Raw genomic sequence first — 15,542 nt, 5'->3', positions numbered from 1 at the left:
TTTGGCTGTTTATTTAATAGTTGCAGTGAAGGCTTGTACTACACAGCATTGCTGGCAAATTTGTATAAAAATTCACTTCAGTACAGTACATTTAATTTTCTGTCTCTCTCTGTCTTCCTCACTTATGGTGTTTGCCCAAATATATTCCATCTTAATGATCTAACTGCATAACAGAAAAATGTTGTATCTAAATGCATTCTTGTAGAGCTCTAACCAGTTTTATCATTTTGTGCTAGTAATACATCTGTGTTTACCTTCCTTATTTCCTAAGCATGCCTGGACATTATTCATTTCAACTTCATATCTTAACAAATTCACCTTAAAAGGTGAAACTGTGTAAATGAGTAATGTTTTAAATACAACCATTGTGTCCCAGCACTAAATTTATTTACATTTATGCAGACAAAGCAATGAAGAAGAATGTTATATGTTCTGTGTTTTTAAAATTTACAAGAATATTATTAACATAAACAATTGCTAAAGGTACTCCAGATCCAGGGAAGTTATTGTTCCCCCAAGTCCGCCATAATCAGGCCTGTGATAGAATACAGTGTTTCCTTTGATAGGTATCTATTCAAATATATTGCCCTGCATGAAAAACAATACAGTTTCATAACCAAGAAAACCTCTGGCATGACCTCCATAAGTTGTACAAAGCATCTAAAACCTCTGTTATTTATCTATGTCTCATAGACTTTTATGTGACAACTTCAAATTGGCCTACACGTCTATAAATGACCCAGTTCTGCTCAACCTTTTACTTTTTTATAAACCCCATAATATCATCAATACTCACTCTAAGGATCTTAATTGATACTGTAATATTAATAGAACCTGTTGGCAGGATAGGTGTCTTCCAAAGGATCCCATACTAGTGGAACAAGCTCCCAATGAGTGTCAAACAAGCTAGATACCTACTGCCCTGTAAAGGCAGCCTTGGTGAGTTGATGGGAATCTGCAGAATCACACTTGGTCTGACTTCTCAGGCCCTTCTAGATAGAGGGAGCAGGAAGATATAATTACAATTATTAGCACCCAAATCCTCAACTGGATTAATTAACTGGTACAACTAACTATATTAACCTATAAAAACTTGTGTGCTCTTTAAAGCTTATTTTGGCAGGGACCCTCTGAAGTAATAAGCCATGCTTAACCACTGGAAGGTAATATTCATATAACAACTAACTACATTTGTCTTACTGCAATTACTGAGAAGTTACACGAAATGCAAAATACTACAGCTTCCCTAAAAACAAAACCTGTTGTGAAAAGATGTATTTTGAAGATTACCAGAACATGCTAATAGTCTAGAGTGATGGACTAGGATATGTTTTCTAACTGCACGTCATTCTGCTGAGACCATAAATCTTTCTTTATATAATGCCTTGGACATTTTATTATAGTCTATAAACACCAAATGATTTTGTCTAATTGTTTCTACTTCTACTTGCAGCTAATTCTGTTTCCAGGACTCTGGTTCAGCCATTCTGGTTTTGTGCTTTCTGCTGAATTTGTGATGCAAGAAACTCAGAAATCAGTATGGACTCAGATTTTGATACTCCGTCCATACTGCAATCCCAATTTTCACCTGATTCCTCCTGGTAAGATCCCCTTTTAATACTTTGTTGTTTTAATGGTTACTGGAACAAATCTGTCATTATTAAATTTAGATACATCAATATACCCCTATTACATTTTTATAATAATATATTTTGGTATCTTCTCTTGCAGTCATTCTAATTATTATTATTATAAGTAGTGTTTGTTTCTTTTTGTTTGTATTTCTTTTTGTCAATGTTTGCTTAAGCAGATCCAGATTAGTATCCTGTCTGATTATATTTCGGATGACACTGATCTTATTGTATGTAGATTCAGATACTGTTCTTCTAATGAGTTTAAATAGTTACCCTTGTCTACTCCTTTCCAACTTCACTAAGTGTGCATAAAAGGCATCAATGAGACAAAGATAATTTCATAGTTTAATAACTTTAAAAGATATAACCAAAACAAAAACACAAAGAGCAAGAACAAGTAGATTTAGCGCTTTCGTCTCCTTTACGGAGACTTCATCAGAATCTATAATACACTGTTCATTTCTCTTTTTATACCATCCATAGTGTGTCTAATTAGTTGATTAGCTAGTAAAACAGAGAATCACATTTAAAGAGACATTCCTTTACTTTTCATACTGCTCTTGAATATATGGATATAGCCTACACTAAAAACACAGTCATTGCTCAAAATCACTAATTAATAAATACCTTTATAAGTTCATAGTAAGTTAGAATGAAACAGAGGCTCAAACCAAATTGGTTCTCTAAAACCTTATAATATAAATTGTATGTAGTTAAAGTAAACATGGTTGTAAATATAAATATAAATATATAAAATATAAATATATATAATATATAATATAAATATAAATATGTATAAATATAATTATATGTCCTATCAATTAAAAATGTACGTAAATTGTACAGGTGTAAATATAAATGTGAATATATACTATATATTAAAACTAAGTGTATGCGTAAATAGTATATGTAGAAGGTATTGTATATATTTAACATATATTGTATTATCCACATGTATATATCACTAGCTGTTGTATATGCATCAACTGTAATATTAATATAAATAAAATAAAATAAGTGAATTAATACCCTATAGTAATCAATACAATCGAGACATCTCAGAAACAGAATATATGAACACATAAGAGATATAAACAGGCATAATGATAATAACGCTATGTATAGGCACGCAACAGAATGTAAAAAAGCTGATTTTAAATTTTGGGTGCTTGAAGAGGTTGAACATATGGAACGAGGGGGTGACTGGGAAACTAAAGTTGAGTATAGGGAGATGATCTGGCAATTAAGATTGGATGCTTGTAGTAGTAAAGGCCTTAATGATCACATATCAATCACCCCTGCATTGAAAATACTAGCAATGGACCCGAAGAAATTGAAATGTTAAGAACAAAAATTTACTAAAATTAAATATGTGCCTATGCTGGTTGTTATTAGGTGGAAAACCTGCTTTTTTACAGCTGCTTTTTTACAGCTGCTTGACACTTTGTAATGTTTTAATTTTCTTCATATTTTTAAAGTGGTTATATTTATTGTATATTCAGTTTTTAAAATATTTTTGTATCGATTACTATAGGGTATTAATTCACTTATTTTATTTTACTTATATTAATATTACAGTTGATGTATATACAACAGGTACTGACGTATACATGTGGATAATACAATATATGTTAAATATATACAATACCTTCTACATATACTATTTACACATACACTTAGTTTTAATATATAGTATATGTTTACATTTATATTTATACCTGTACAATTTACGTACATTTTTAATTGATAGGACATATAATTATATTTATTCATATTTATATTTATATTATATATTATATATATTCGTATTTTATATATTTATATTTATATTTATATTTACAACCATGTTTACATTAACTACATGCAATTTATATTATAAGGTTTTAGAGAACCAGTTTGGTTTGAGCCTCTGTTTCATTCTAACTTACTATGAACTTATAAAGGTATTTATTAATTAGTGATTTTGAGCAATGACTGTGTTTTTAGTATAGGCTATATCCATATATTCAAGAGCAGTATGAAAAGTAAAGGAATGTCTCTTTAAATGTGATTCTCTGTTTTACTAGCTAATCAACTAATTAGACACACTATGGATGGTATAAAAAGAGAAATGAACAGTGTATTATAGATTCTGATGAAGTCTCCGTAAAGGAGACGAAAGCGCTAAATCTACTTGTTCTTGCTCTTTGTGTTTTTGTTTTGATTATATCTTTTAAAGTTATTAAACTATGAAATTATCTTCATCTCGTTGATGCCTTTTATGCACACTCGGTGAAGTTGGAAAGGAGTAGACAAGGGCAGCCTTAATAGTGCCGGAGCAGTGTTCTATATTGGTGTATTGTGTTCACTTTTTGGTTACGAGTTTAAATAGTTATTACTTGAATTACATATTGTGACATTGGGACTAAGTAAATAAGGTAGACGGTCACTGCAAGTGTACTACAATATTCAGATTCATCAACTGCAGACTACTTTTCAACATTCCTTCACAGAAATGTGAAGTTGGCATCATCCTTCAGTTTCGTCTACATTGTTTACTCTGGTGCTGTTTTATAGCTAAACCCTTCTCACCTAATATTATTTTTTGCTGTCGCATAGAAATTGTCACATGACACTCTCAGAAGAAACGGGGAAGTATCCATCTGTGAAGCAGAAGATCATGTGTATGCTTATGTAGCATTCCTTCAACCAGCCGTCTCTCTTGCAGCCTACTTCAGCTTCACAGCCCAGCATAGCTCAACATTTCTTTTTTCAAGAATCAGGGCAAAGCCAAAGCCAAAATAATGGGAGACCAGAGGCAGATCCAGCACTAGGTGACCTAGGCACTTGCTAGGGCCCACCGTCTGAGGATGGGTGCCACAAAATTACATTTTTAATTAAACAATTAAATAAAAATATATTTCTTCTCTAAAGACACACTTTGCAGCTCTGCATGTGTCACAATGATGATTTAAACATTGGCACTTCTGGCTGCTTTCACATGGAATTTACTGCTACCTGAGAGCCTGGAACTGTATACTGCTATGGAAATGGCTGCCATATTTCTCAAGTGTGTGTGTGTGTGCGTGTGTGCGTGTGTGCATGTGTGCATGTGTGCGTGTGTGTGTGTGTGTGTGTGTGTGTGTGTGTGTGTGTGTGTGTGTGTGTGTGTGTGTGAATAAACTTGCTCAAGCTCTAACCATGTACCTGGGTTACAGGTGACAAGAACCTCAACTCTCTACACCAACTGCCAGACTAGTCATCAGGGCACATTTTCAAGGAATGTGAGTTTCAATTCATTTTCAGGCAATGTGAGCTTTAAGGGGAGAGAAGTTTACTGTCAATAATGCTAAATATATCTTCAGTTTACAGGTGTTTTGTATTTTCAGTTAATCTGAGTTTCAGGGCATTTTCAAGGAATGTAAGTTTCAGTGCATTTTCAAGGAATGTGAATTTCAGGGGAAGAGAAGTTTGCTGTTGCCCATGCTAAGGCTGTTTTTAATGTGTAACTGTTTTGTTTAGCAAATGAACAGCGAAGCTTGTGCTACTGAATTTCCACGCAGTGTTAGTAACACAACAGGCAGTACACTAGCCTTTGTTACAAAAGGTTGTGGGTTCTACTCCCACACCATACAGATGAAGTGCTGATATTACTGTGCATTATAAGGGTAGGGAGGTGATATACTCCTCAGTGTGTCATCCTTTGGATGACATGTGACACTGAGGCCGCATCTGTCTGTATTAAGGGTGGGTGCTATGAGATCTTTTACATACACCTGAGCTATCAAAAAGAGTAGGGGGAAGTTTTCCAGTGCCCTGGACAAATTTCTCCTTATAATATAAATACCACCAAGAGTCTGCCTTGAAAAGACTCTGCTAGCCTATTGGGAATAACCTGGCCAACAAAAGATATTTAAATTAAACATTTTAACTTAAATCAATATCTCTGCCTTTATTTCAAAAGTAAAGAAGAAAATAGTGTGCACGCTGACAGTTTGAGCCGTGTTTATGGCATTTGGGAAAAGAGACATAAGTCATGGCACATCAGATTGGATGGGGTGGTAGTCCATTCTCCTTCCTAGGGCCCCACTTGACCATGATCTGGCTCTGTGATGGACAAAGCCTCAGAACAGAGAACAAGTCTAATTCACTCAGAAAGCTGATAGAATAACAAGTTTTAAATCAATATGCATTTTCTGAAGAAAAGAAGTACGAAACTACTAATCTATGATGACCAGTATTATTGATTACTTTGATTTACCAGAAAGAGACAAAGAGCAAATATAATACAAATTCAGGGATGTTCTAAAAAAAAAAAAAAACAAGGACAGTTGACAGCTATGCATTCCAGGTTGCTTATAGTACAGAAAATTAAAGTTTCATCACTGAGGTCATTCTATCACAATGTTAGCATTTCTTTTACTGTTTGGCAAACATAACTCTCTTTTAAACTCAGTAGAACTGAGTGATCATTTTAATGCTCATCAAAATCCATATTATTTTGATCTGGATAAAGTTTTCTATAGCTTTTCAAGTTGATTCTTAGGAATTCTAGCTTTACAAACTAATAAATAAAATTAAACAAAAAAAATTGCAGCTTAACAACATTACTGAACAAAATGAAAAAAAAGGTTCACATAAACCCTTTATATGGGAACAAGTTATACTCTATCATGTAAAATACTTCTTCAAAGAACTAAATCATGGAAACACAAACATTTTGTTCAGTTCAATTGCTTGAAGTGAACCATTGCCAGCTCACAATTAGAAATTACATTGACAGTGATTTCTTATGGGAAAAAGTGTTGACATTATGATGTTTATCTTTTTTTCCTGTAGAAAATTAAGCTCAAGCAATTTCTTCTCAAGCATGTGTACAGAAACTGAAATTAATTCCTTGCTTAAATGTTTCCTTTCAGTACCAGGCTAATCATTACAGTACAACTTCTAAAATTTATATATACTTTTTGTCTTCATAGTTTCAATAGCTAAAATTTAAACTTGATTGTCACAGCAGTACTATGAATGTGTTTAAATAAAATACTGTAAACGCTGTATTTTAATACATCATGTACACATTTCTGTGCCCATTTGGTTCGGTCATTATAAAAGCTAAGCATTGGCTATAAATGACTATATATACAACACTACACATATTACAGACCACAAAAAACATCTGTTTTTCATGATGATTGAAAGCATGCATTATTAATACAGGTAATATTTGCAACTGCTACAACTACCAAAATGGAAAGTGATATTATTTAAAAAATAAGTCTTAGTAATCCTGGTATTATTTTTAAATGTTTGCTTCAAATATATATTCCTTCTATAAACAAAACTAGGACTAGTTCCTGTAACACACACACAAAAAATGGGACCAGACAAATGTGTCTTCCATTTCTAACAAAAATATGTCCCTAGTATCTAAAGAAAAACATGTCTTAGAGTACAACACTCATTCCACAATGGTTCTATCTGTTGAGTCCAATCACTTTCTTGACAGTTGATAAACCTATGAATATTATGCTCCTTCTTTCATTGTTAGCCTGTTTACAGCTGTTTCATGCCCACAAATATCAGTAATTAGTTGCGATAATTCCTGCAATCTGCAAAATAGCAATGCTGTTAAAAAAGTGTGCTTGGGGAGTCAAACTGTTAACATGTAAATACATATTACAATTATTTATTTATTTATTTTTGTTTGTTATGTCTGGAGGATAAAATATTACCAGATTATTTATATATCTTGTATATCTCCACATCTAAGATGTAAATAAACACATTGTATAGTTCATAATTAAATATGATACAATGACAGGCCATTAACATTTTAAAATGAGCACACTGATTGGTCTGCCAAACCACAGTGCCATTTGTAAATAGTGTAAATAACAACGGAAAAAACTCCGGTTGCCAAGGCTTTCTTCCTTTAATATATGCTATAACTTTTTTTCTTCACCATAAAAAAAATAATAATAATGAAATTAGAAATCGGGACAGTCCGGAGACATGAGAGAGACAGGACAGAGAAAATACTAAGAAAATCAGGTCATTCAAAACTAAAGACATGTACCTGATTTTCCTTGTATTTTCTCCATCCTGTACCTCTAAAGTGTCCAAATTTCAACCTTAAAAAAAGGAGCAACAAAGATCTTCTTTTCTCCGTTGCTTCCTTTCCAGAGCACTGATGTACTGTGTAAGCATGGGAATGGAAATCCTACATGTATGCACACCACATCAAAAAAAGCAGCAGGATATCTAATGATAGCAAAAAAACCCACCACAGAGTCATTATACAAATATATTATTTAGGAACAGTAAGTAAAATTGTCATTGTATAATAGCAATAACCAGCTTGGTATATTGAACATATATATGTATATATATATATATATATAGAGAGAGAGAGAGAGAGAGAGAGGGAGAGAGATGCATTTCATAATCTCAAAAGACTGAAATCTCAAATTTCAGTTTTTCGAGACCATTAAATCGAATCCACACAATACCGAAAGCCCAAAATCAAGAGGCCCAAAACCGCGAAATTTAAAACACCGAAAACACAGCACACACCAGACCACACATATACCACAACACCCACATCACAAAATAAACAAACAAAGCAACACACTTCCATAAACATACATCACAAATAAGCAGGGGTGGATACCTCCTGCACCCCTCATGTGGGGGGCTGCGCCCCCACCCCTTACTTATATATACTAACTATGAGATTGCACAAACAGTAAACAAAAGCAAACTCACACACAAACATTCTGCAGTCCCTCACACACAAATACACACACACATATCAGACATTTCATCACACTCACATACACTTAAACTCCCACCCAAAAGGGTTACAAAACACTCACTTACCTGACATTACATCTAAATCCACACACGGCATCACACACCATCCACATACAACCCTGGACATTATATAGCATAAAGCCATAACCATGAATTCGATATATTCAAATTCACGATTATGCACTTTTGCTATTTCAAAACTTTTGACTTTACAGTCTTGAGATACTGAAATTCGACATTTCAGTATTTTGAGATTATAAAGTTTTATATATATATATATATATATATATATATATGTATATGTATATATATATATATATATATATATATATTATATATAAGTCCAATCAATACAATCAATACAGCACCGGAATACAACAGGAGTGTGCTGTAGAAGATCCAAATTATTAAAATGCCAACAAACAGCACAATAAACATGGCCAGGATCAATCAACAAATCCAATGCGCTATTCAGACTTTTACTTGTTGAAAAATATGTTCAAATCACAAGCAGCTACACAGCTCTTGGTATATATGCTCAAACTGCAAACAGCTGACAATAAGCAATTAACAGCAAAGGTGTACTATTACACTTTTAACTTTCTAGAAAGAATGTCCAAACATGTTAGTGACATAAGGTTAAGGGATTATAAGAACCCACTGGTGAAACATATTAGAAACAATGTGGGACACAACTTTATGTTTAGAGTCTTGAAAATTGTATTTTCCTCAAAAAGAGTGGGTGATATTAATACCAGACTAAAGCAGGAGGAAATGTTTTGGATTGGGAAGCTTAGAGCACATCAGAAACCAGGACGTAATGCAGCATTCTCTGAAACCCACCTTGAAAAGGCGGAGACTGATGACACACCTGTCTGAGTAGGTGTGACTATGCAATAGACTGCCTTATTGGTGGAAACCTGCTATTTTAAAAGAAGGAAATGATGTAATATCATTAATATGCAATAGACTGCCTTATTGGTGCAAACCTACTATTTTAAAAGAAGGAAATGATGTAATATCAGTTGTAAGGATCTGAGGAAGGGTCGTGGTGGTGACCTGAAAGCGCTTATCCTATGTTCTTCCTTTTTATTGTTTTATTGTTATTTTAATAAATATATGGACTATTTAGTATATTTAGTACTTGGCTCGAGTATATGCTCCAATAGAAAATATATTGCGTATGGCATGCCTGAGTGATATGGAGTTACGGAGCTACTAAGCTGTGCTCTAGGAAGCTACTAAGCTGTGCTCTAGAAAGTTAAAAGTGTAATAGTACGCCTTTGCTGTTAATCGCTTATTATCAGCTGTTTGCAGTTTGAGCATATATACCAAGAGCTGTGTAGCTGCTTGTGATTTGAACGTATTTTGTAACAAGTAAAAGTTTGAACAGCACATTGGATTTGTTGATTGATCCAGGCCGTGTTTATTGCGCTGTTTGTTGGTGCTTTTATATATATATATATATATATATATATATATATATATATATATATATATATATAGATCTAGGACTTTTGATCGAAAGATCAAAAGTCCAAATCCATTACCACTGAACACACTTTAACGAAAGCGCTTTCATCAAAAAAGTGCTTTCTTTAAAGTGTGTTCAACAAAAAAAAAAAACACTAAATTAATGTTTTTTCAGGGGGGCAAGCCCCCCTGCACCCCCCATGTGCAGCCGACACCTCCCCTACTTTAATATTCTCCCTCCAAGATCACACTACAGTGGAGAAAAGGGAATTTTCCCTTATCTGCACCGTAGTACGTCCTCCGCAACTGGCATACTTACCTGAAAGTGCTTCTTCAGTGAAAAGCACTTTCGCGTAATTATGCTCGGCCGTAATGGATTCAGACTTTTGATCTTTCGATCAAAAATACACACATATATATATATATATATATATATATATATATATATATATATATATATATATATATATATATATATATAAATCTTCACTATATCACACCCAGTCATTGGTTATTGTTTTATTAAATAACCACTGGTTGATGTAGCCATGAAACCTAAACAGCTACACTACAACATAAAAACGTTGACAATAAAATGATAGCAAAATGTAATATTTCTTAAAAACACATTATTTAGATCAAAATAAAACTTATTCAATTTCTAAGCCCTGATGCATGGTTAGCTAGGTTGCAGCTATTGCAGCTTTCACTCCTTTGTGCCCATGATTTGATTAAAATAATATCTGATGTTAATGCATCATCTTTCAAAGCCATTTGTAAAAAAGCATGACTGTTGGAATTTTCAGACCGATCACTTAAAAAAAATGTTAATTCCTGAATTCCAGTATGACTTGAGATGACTGAATGCAAAGACTGGACATCTTCCACAAGGAGTAAGCATCTATTTACTGCTGTCCAAGTTATCCTAATGGCATATTGCCTGTCAGCCATTATTCTCTGATCTTTTTACCCTTCCTTAACTTTCATACTTCGTTGTAACTTACCTGTGAAACATCTAAAAATTATGAGTGTGCTTTTAGTAAAAGCAATAGTATTTACTGCTAGCATAATGTCCCAGGATAAAAGAAAGCAATTTTTTTTAGTCATGGTTGTGGCATCAGCTTTTAATAGTCAGGGCTAGATCTCAATAAATCACAATACATTACTGTGAGGGTCCCCCATAATATTTATTCTGTTTTTATCTCTTCATGATGAGACAGCCCTCCTGAAGAGTGAAAGATGGGGCAGGGTCCCTGGAGATACAGATGATACTCTGAATGCTACTCTGAAGATGTTCCTTATGACAGGAATATTTAGGGAAGTCACAAGCATTTTTTACTTTGTGAGTAAGATCGTCAGTGACAAATATACAAACTGTACATAAACAATATTTACATACCAAAGCAGAAATGCATTACATGAATATAATGACAAAGTTACAATATATAACAGATCAGCTTAGTCACCAAAAGCTAGATACAACACAGCAGCAATGTAGCACATAAATATATTAAGAGAGAAATAAAAAATAATGCATACATATCAGGTGAGTCTATGACTGAGTATACATAGTCCATTGAGGATGATACTCCAGTCTAAGATTTGGCTTACATAAAAAGGAATAGTATTTGCTAGAAAAAAAATATCTTAATTGATAATTTTGTAGGCTGCAATCTTATCAAGCAGTGATGAAATCAGTCCTGAGTACATTTCCTAAAATGTAACAATAATCTAATGAATCACCAGTAGCTTTAACCAGTATATGAACAGCCCTTTATACTTCACTGAGATACACAACAATAAAATACTATGGCTCACTCACATGCAGGCCAGTCACCAAACTACTGTGGCTTTTTATAGTAAAAATTGTGAAGTGCAAAGTCTGCAGTGCATCTGCCACATGTAGTACAGTACTGCACCTCTTTTGTACCATGTGATATTTTAAAGACAATGTGTTATCCTAAAAATTTCACTAAGCTACAAGTTTGATCCCTTAGCATCAGAGATTTTATAATTCAATACTCTGACTGAGCTATAATGGTGGTGCATGTAACCATTTACATTAGCTGCATGCATAACTTTAGATCGCATTAGTCTGAATTAAAGTGGTAAACTGTACCATAATGCAGTACTTATCAGGTAAAACATCTCCTCCCTTATCATAAAGACAGTAGTACAGTGTCCTGAAACAGGCCCGTATAGAGATGTGGTTGAAGCGAGTTCCCACTCGTGTAAGAAGGGTAGTTATTAATTCAGAATAAGTAAGAATTGTTCTGTGTATGCGGCATTATTCATCAGCACTTCAATTCCAATAATCTGCATTCAAATCAGTGTGCTTACTATAAACCAGAGTGCTGTACTTTTTCTTAATGTTAAGCATTAAGACATATAAATAAAATGGTGTGATAGGAGACCAGGATATCTTTGTGTTGCACTAAAGGAAGAATGAGTGCTCACTTTTTACATAACCTTTCTTAATCAGATAAGCCCTGCTAGGTAAAAACCTCGTCTTTTTGATGGCAACATAAGCAATGGTTGGTTTGTCCAAGTAGCCACCCAGAGATATACACAGCATGCATGTGGACATCAAGGACTATAAAGCAAGTTTAGTAGCAGTTTGCATTATGTCCTACACAGAATAATCAGGCTGAATTCTTGTACATTGACCCCAAACATATGTCATTAGTCATGTCCGTCCCTGATTGTGCCCCATATTTTTATCCTGTCTTGGTAAAACATTTGATTTTCTGGTAGATCAGTGAGGACCACCATCAGTCAGTAATGCCTGACAGTAGAAATTAATATGTTTTAATATACAAAAAATGCACATTGATGTAAAGCCTATTGTTCTATTATTTTTTAAAGGAATTAGAGCAGCATTTAAAATTGTCCTTATTTTAGATCTTCTCGACATTATTTTTTTACTTTCCCCGGACTGCTTGAGCTAAGAAGTTGAGAGCTATGCCTCCACTTTTGATAGGATTTGTGTCTTACAAGTTATTTCATCTTACCTTCCTTATTTTCAGTTTCTCAGACTCAGCCTTTAGCTACCCTAACCACTCCAAACCTTTTTTTTACTTTTAGATGCATATATTTTAAAGGGTGTGCCTTAATTAAACGAAGAAACTTATTTTTAAACTCCTTAATGAGAGAGGACCACCACTTCAAGCTTCATCGCTGTTTCCAAAATATAAGTACCAGCTTAATTAAAAAAACACTTGTCATGTTACCAACCTTTCAATTTTGACTGCTGCTGTTCTACATAAGCTGAACACATGCTGCACATTTCACTTCCTAAAGTGAGTAACCTCTTCTCTCCCCTAGGTTTAGGTCCATATCCTATCTTACACCTTTTTTGTTGTACTTTTTATAGTCACAGTTTAATAGTCATCATCCTACAAGCAAAAGATGCACCTATTTATACCCCCGTAGGGTAAGAGACAGTCATGGAGGACCTTCAATGAGGCAGCCATTGGAGTTTTCTGCTTTTGGCATCAAGCATCTTTCTCATTCAATAACATGCTTGCTGATAACATGAGTGCATTGCTACAGCTTCTCCATCTGACACAGGCATGTTCAGTTCCACACATGGTCATTCACAGAAGGCTGATGCATCATCGCAGCTTGACAGAGCAGAGCACATCTTCCTTGTTCACATGAAGACTGCTTCACTTCTGATAGAGGATTGAACTGCATCCCATGAACAGACATTGACCCATCAATTCTGCTTTCCCAAGCTGCTTTCTCTACTACTTAGGCTACTAATCAAACCGAGGTCATCTGCAGAGTTTCATTCCTCTTTCAAATGGAAGTAACCCTTTATCTACTTTAATTGCGTAGTTAGTCTGCTATCAACTTAAAGAAAATAACAAGAAGTACGGTTTTCATATAGATGCTCAGCATAATTTCAGAAGGTTCTTCAGCACTCAGGCTGCTCATATTTTTTCTTTTCAATTCAATATTCACTAATACAGACAAGACACTTTTGAGTAGGGTACATTTATTGATCAACAATAAGTTCCTGGCCTAATTGTTCATTGTTTTTCCAAGTAACTTCAGCATCTTGTCTCTGGGCTAAAGACTTGTCTTTAAAATAAATTGACTCTCACAATTCCCACTGTTAATATAACATTCACTACCTAAGGCTTGGTGGCATTATCTATGGGGTACACATGATGTCATGCTAGGCTCTATGTTCTCATTCTTTACCAGTAGTTTTGCAATAGACACCCCAACCTACAACCTACATTATATTCTGATAGTCTTATTCTCACATGGCCAAGTTACCATTCTAAAGTTTTTTGTCCTTTTTTATAACTCTATTTGTTTAATACCAGTTGCCTCTAGATTAATACCACTAGAAGAAATTAATAATAATGATACTTCTCTTTGGAGTAACAGAAGTACTTTTTTTCTTTTTTACTTACACAGATAATGTAAATATTTTGTTGTTCCTCAGTCTTCAAATGCTTAGTCAGTTGATTTGAGCTACTTCCTTTTAACATTACCAAGCTTGGCAGTTGAAAGTTCTCACTCATTTCATATTTGCATACAAATGCCAAGGACTACTTGTGCAACATGCCTACCTTTAACAAGTTGTTGAATGAGATCAACAAATGTATGTATATGCGTGTGTCTACATGTATGTGTGTGCTGTGGGGGGGTGCATGTCTCTGTGTGGGAGTATGCACCTATATATATATATATATATATATATATATATATATATATATATAGATAGATATATATATAGCTATATATATATATACATATATATACATATATATATATATATATATATATATATATATACACACACACATATATATATATATATATATATATATATATATATGTATATATATATATATATATATATATATATATACATATATATATATATATATATATATATATATCTATACTATACTTCAAAGTACCAAATTATCACTTCATCGAATCCCACATCATTGAGATGATATCAACAAAAATGCAGAACATTGAACACCCAGAACATTGAAAAGCAACCCAGGGAAAACAACCACTAACCCAACATAACAAAAAACAAAAAAAAGAAAGAAAAACAAAGCAAATCAAACTCACAGATGTTGGGAGGGGGTGAAGCCCCCCAGTCCCCCCCTAACTAAATATAACCACTCCAAGATCGCACTACAGTGGGGAAAGGGCAAAGTTCACTATGGTGGCCAAGTGGTGCTTTTCCCATGGAAAGTTTTCGATGTTCCAGGTGTTTGATGTTCTGCAGTTTCAGCGATGTCATCTAGATGATGTGGGATTCGATGAAGTAGAAATTCGATACTTTGAAGTAGATCCATATATATGTGTGTTTATTTTATTTATTTATTTTATTTTACATTTGTTGACTGGGCTAGTCCAACTGGATACATGTCTATTTTCAGTAGAGGCCCGGGGAGATAAGCTCCATTTTACAAATTCTAGAGAGAGTTACTAAGGATTTAAATATAAAAGATGACAAAGTAACATATTAACAAATTCTTATACTACATTTCTAAGACAAAAATTCTAGTTAATTATGTCAATACAGTTAATTTCATTTTACAATTGAGTTTAGGTGATAGCATCAGGTTAGTGAACCTCAAAAGTAATCTAATAGCTGATTACTTA

At 33.7% G+C, this 15,542-nt stretch overlaps 1 protein-coding gene across 1 annotated transcript in view; it reads left to right on the top strand.

The window, feature by feature from the left end:
* LOC122814129 (polycystin-1-like) overlaps positions 1–15,542 on the top strand; it is a 1,441,736-nt gene that overhangs the window by 264,644 nt on the left and 1,161,550 nt on the right. The window contains 1 exon segment of the mRNA XM_044086744.1: positions 1,454–1,601. Coding sequence (XP_043942679.1) covers positions 1,454–1,601 — 148 coding nt within the window.

This window comes from Protopterus annectens, chromosome 10.part0, assembly GCF_019279795.1.
Source record: "Protopterus annectens isolate FY-2018-M chromosome 10.part0, PAN1.0, whole genome shotgun sequence".
Lineage (NCBI taxonomy): Eukaryota > Metazoa > Chordata > Ceratodontiformes > Protopteridae > Protopterus > Protopterus annectens.
Note: the sequence above shows the minus strand (reverse complement) of the source record. Positions and strands in the feature narration are given on the sequence as shown.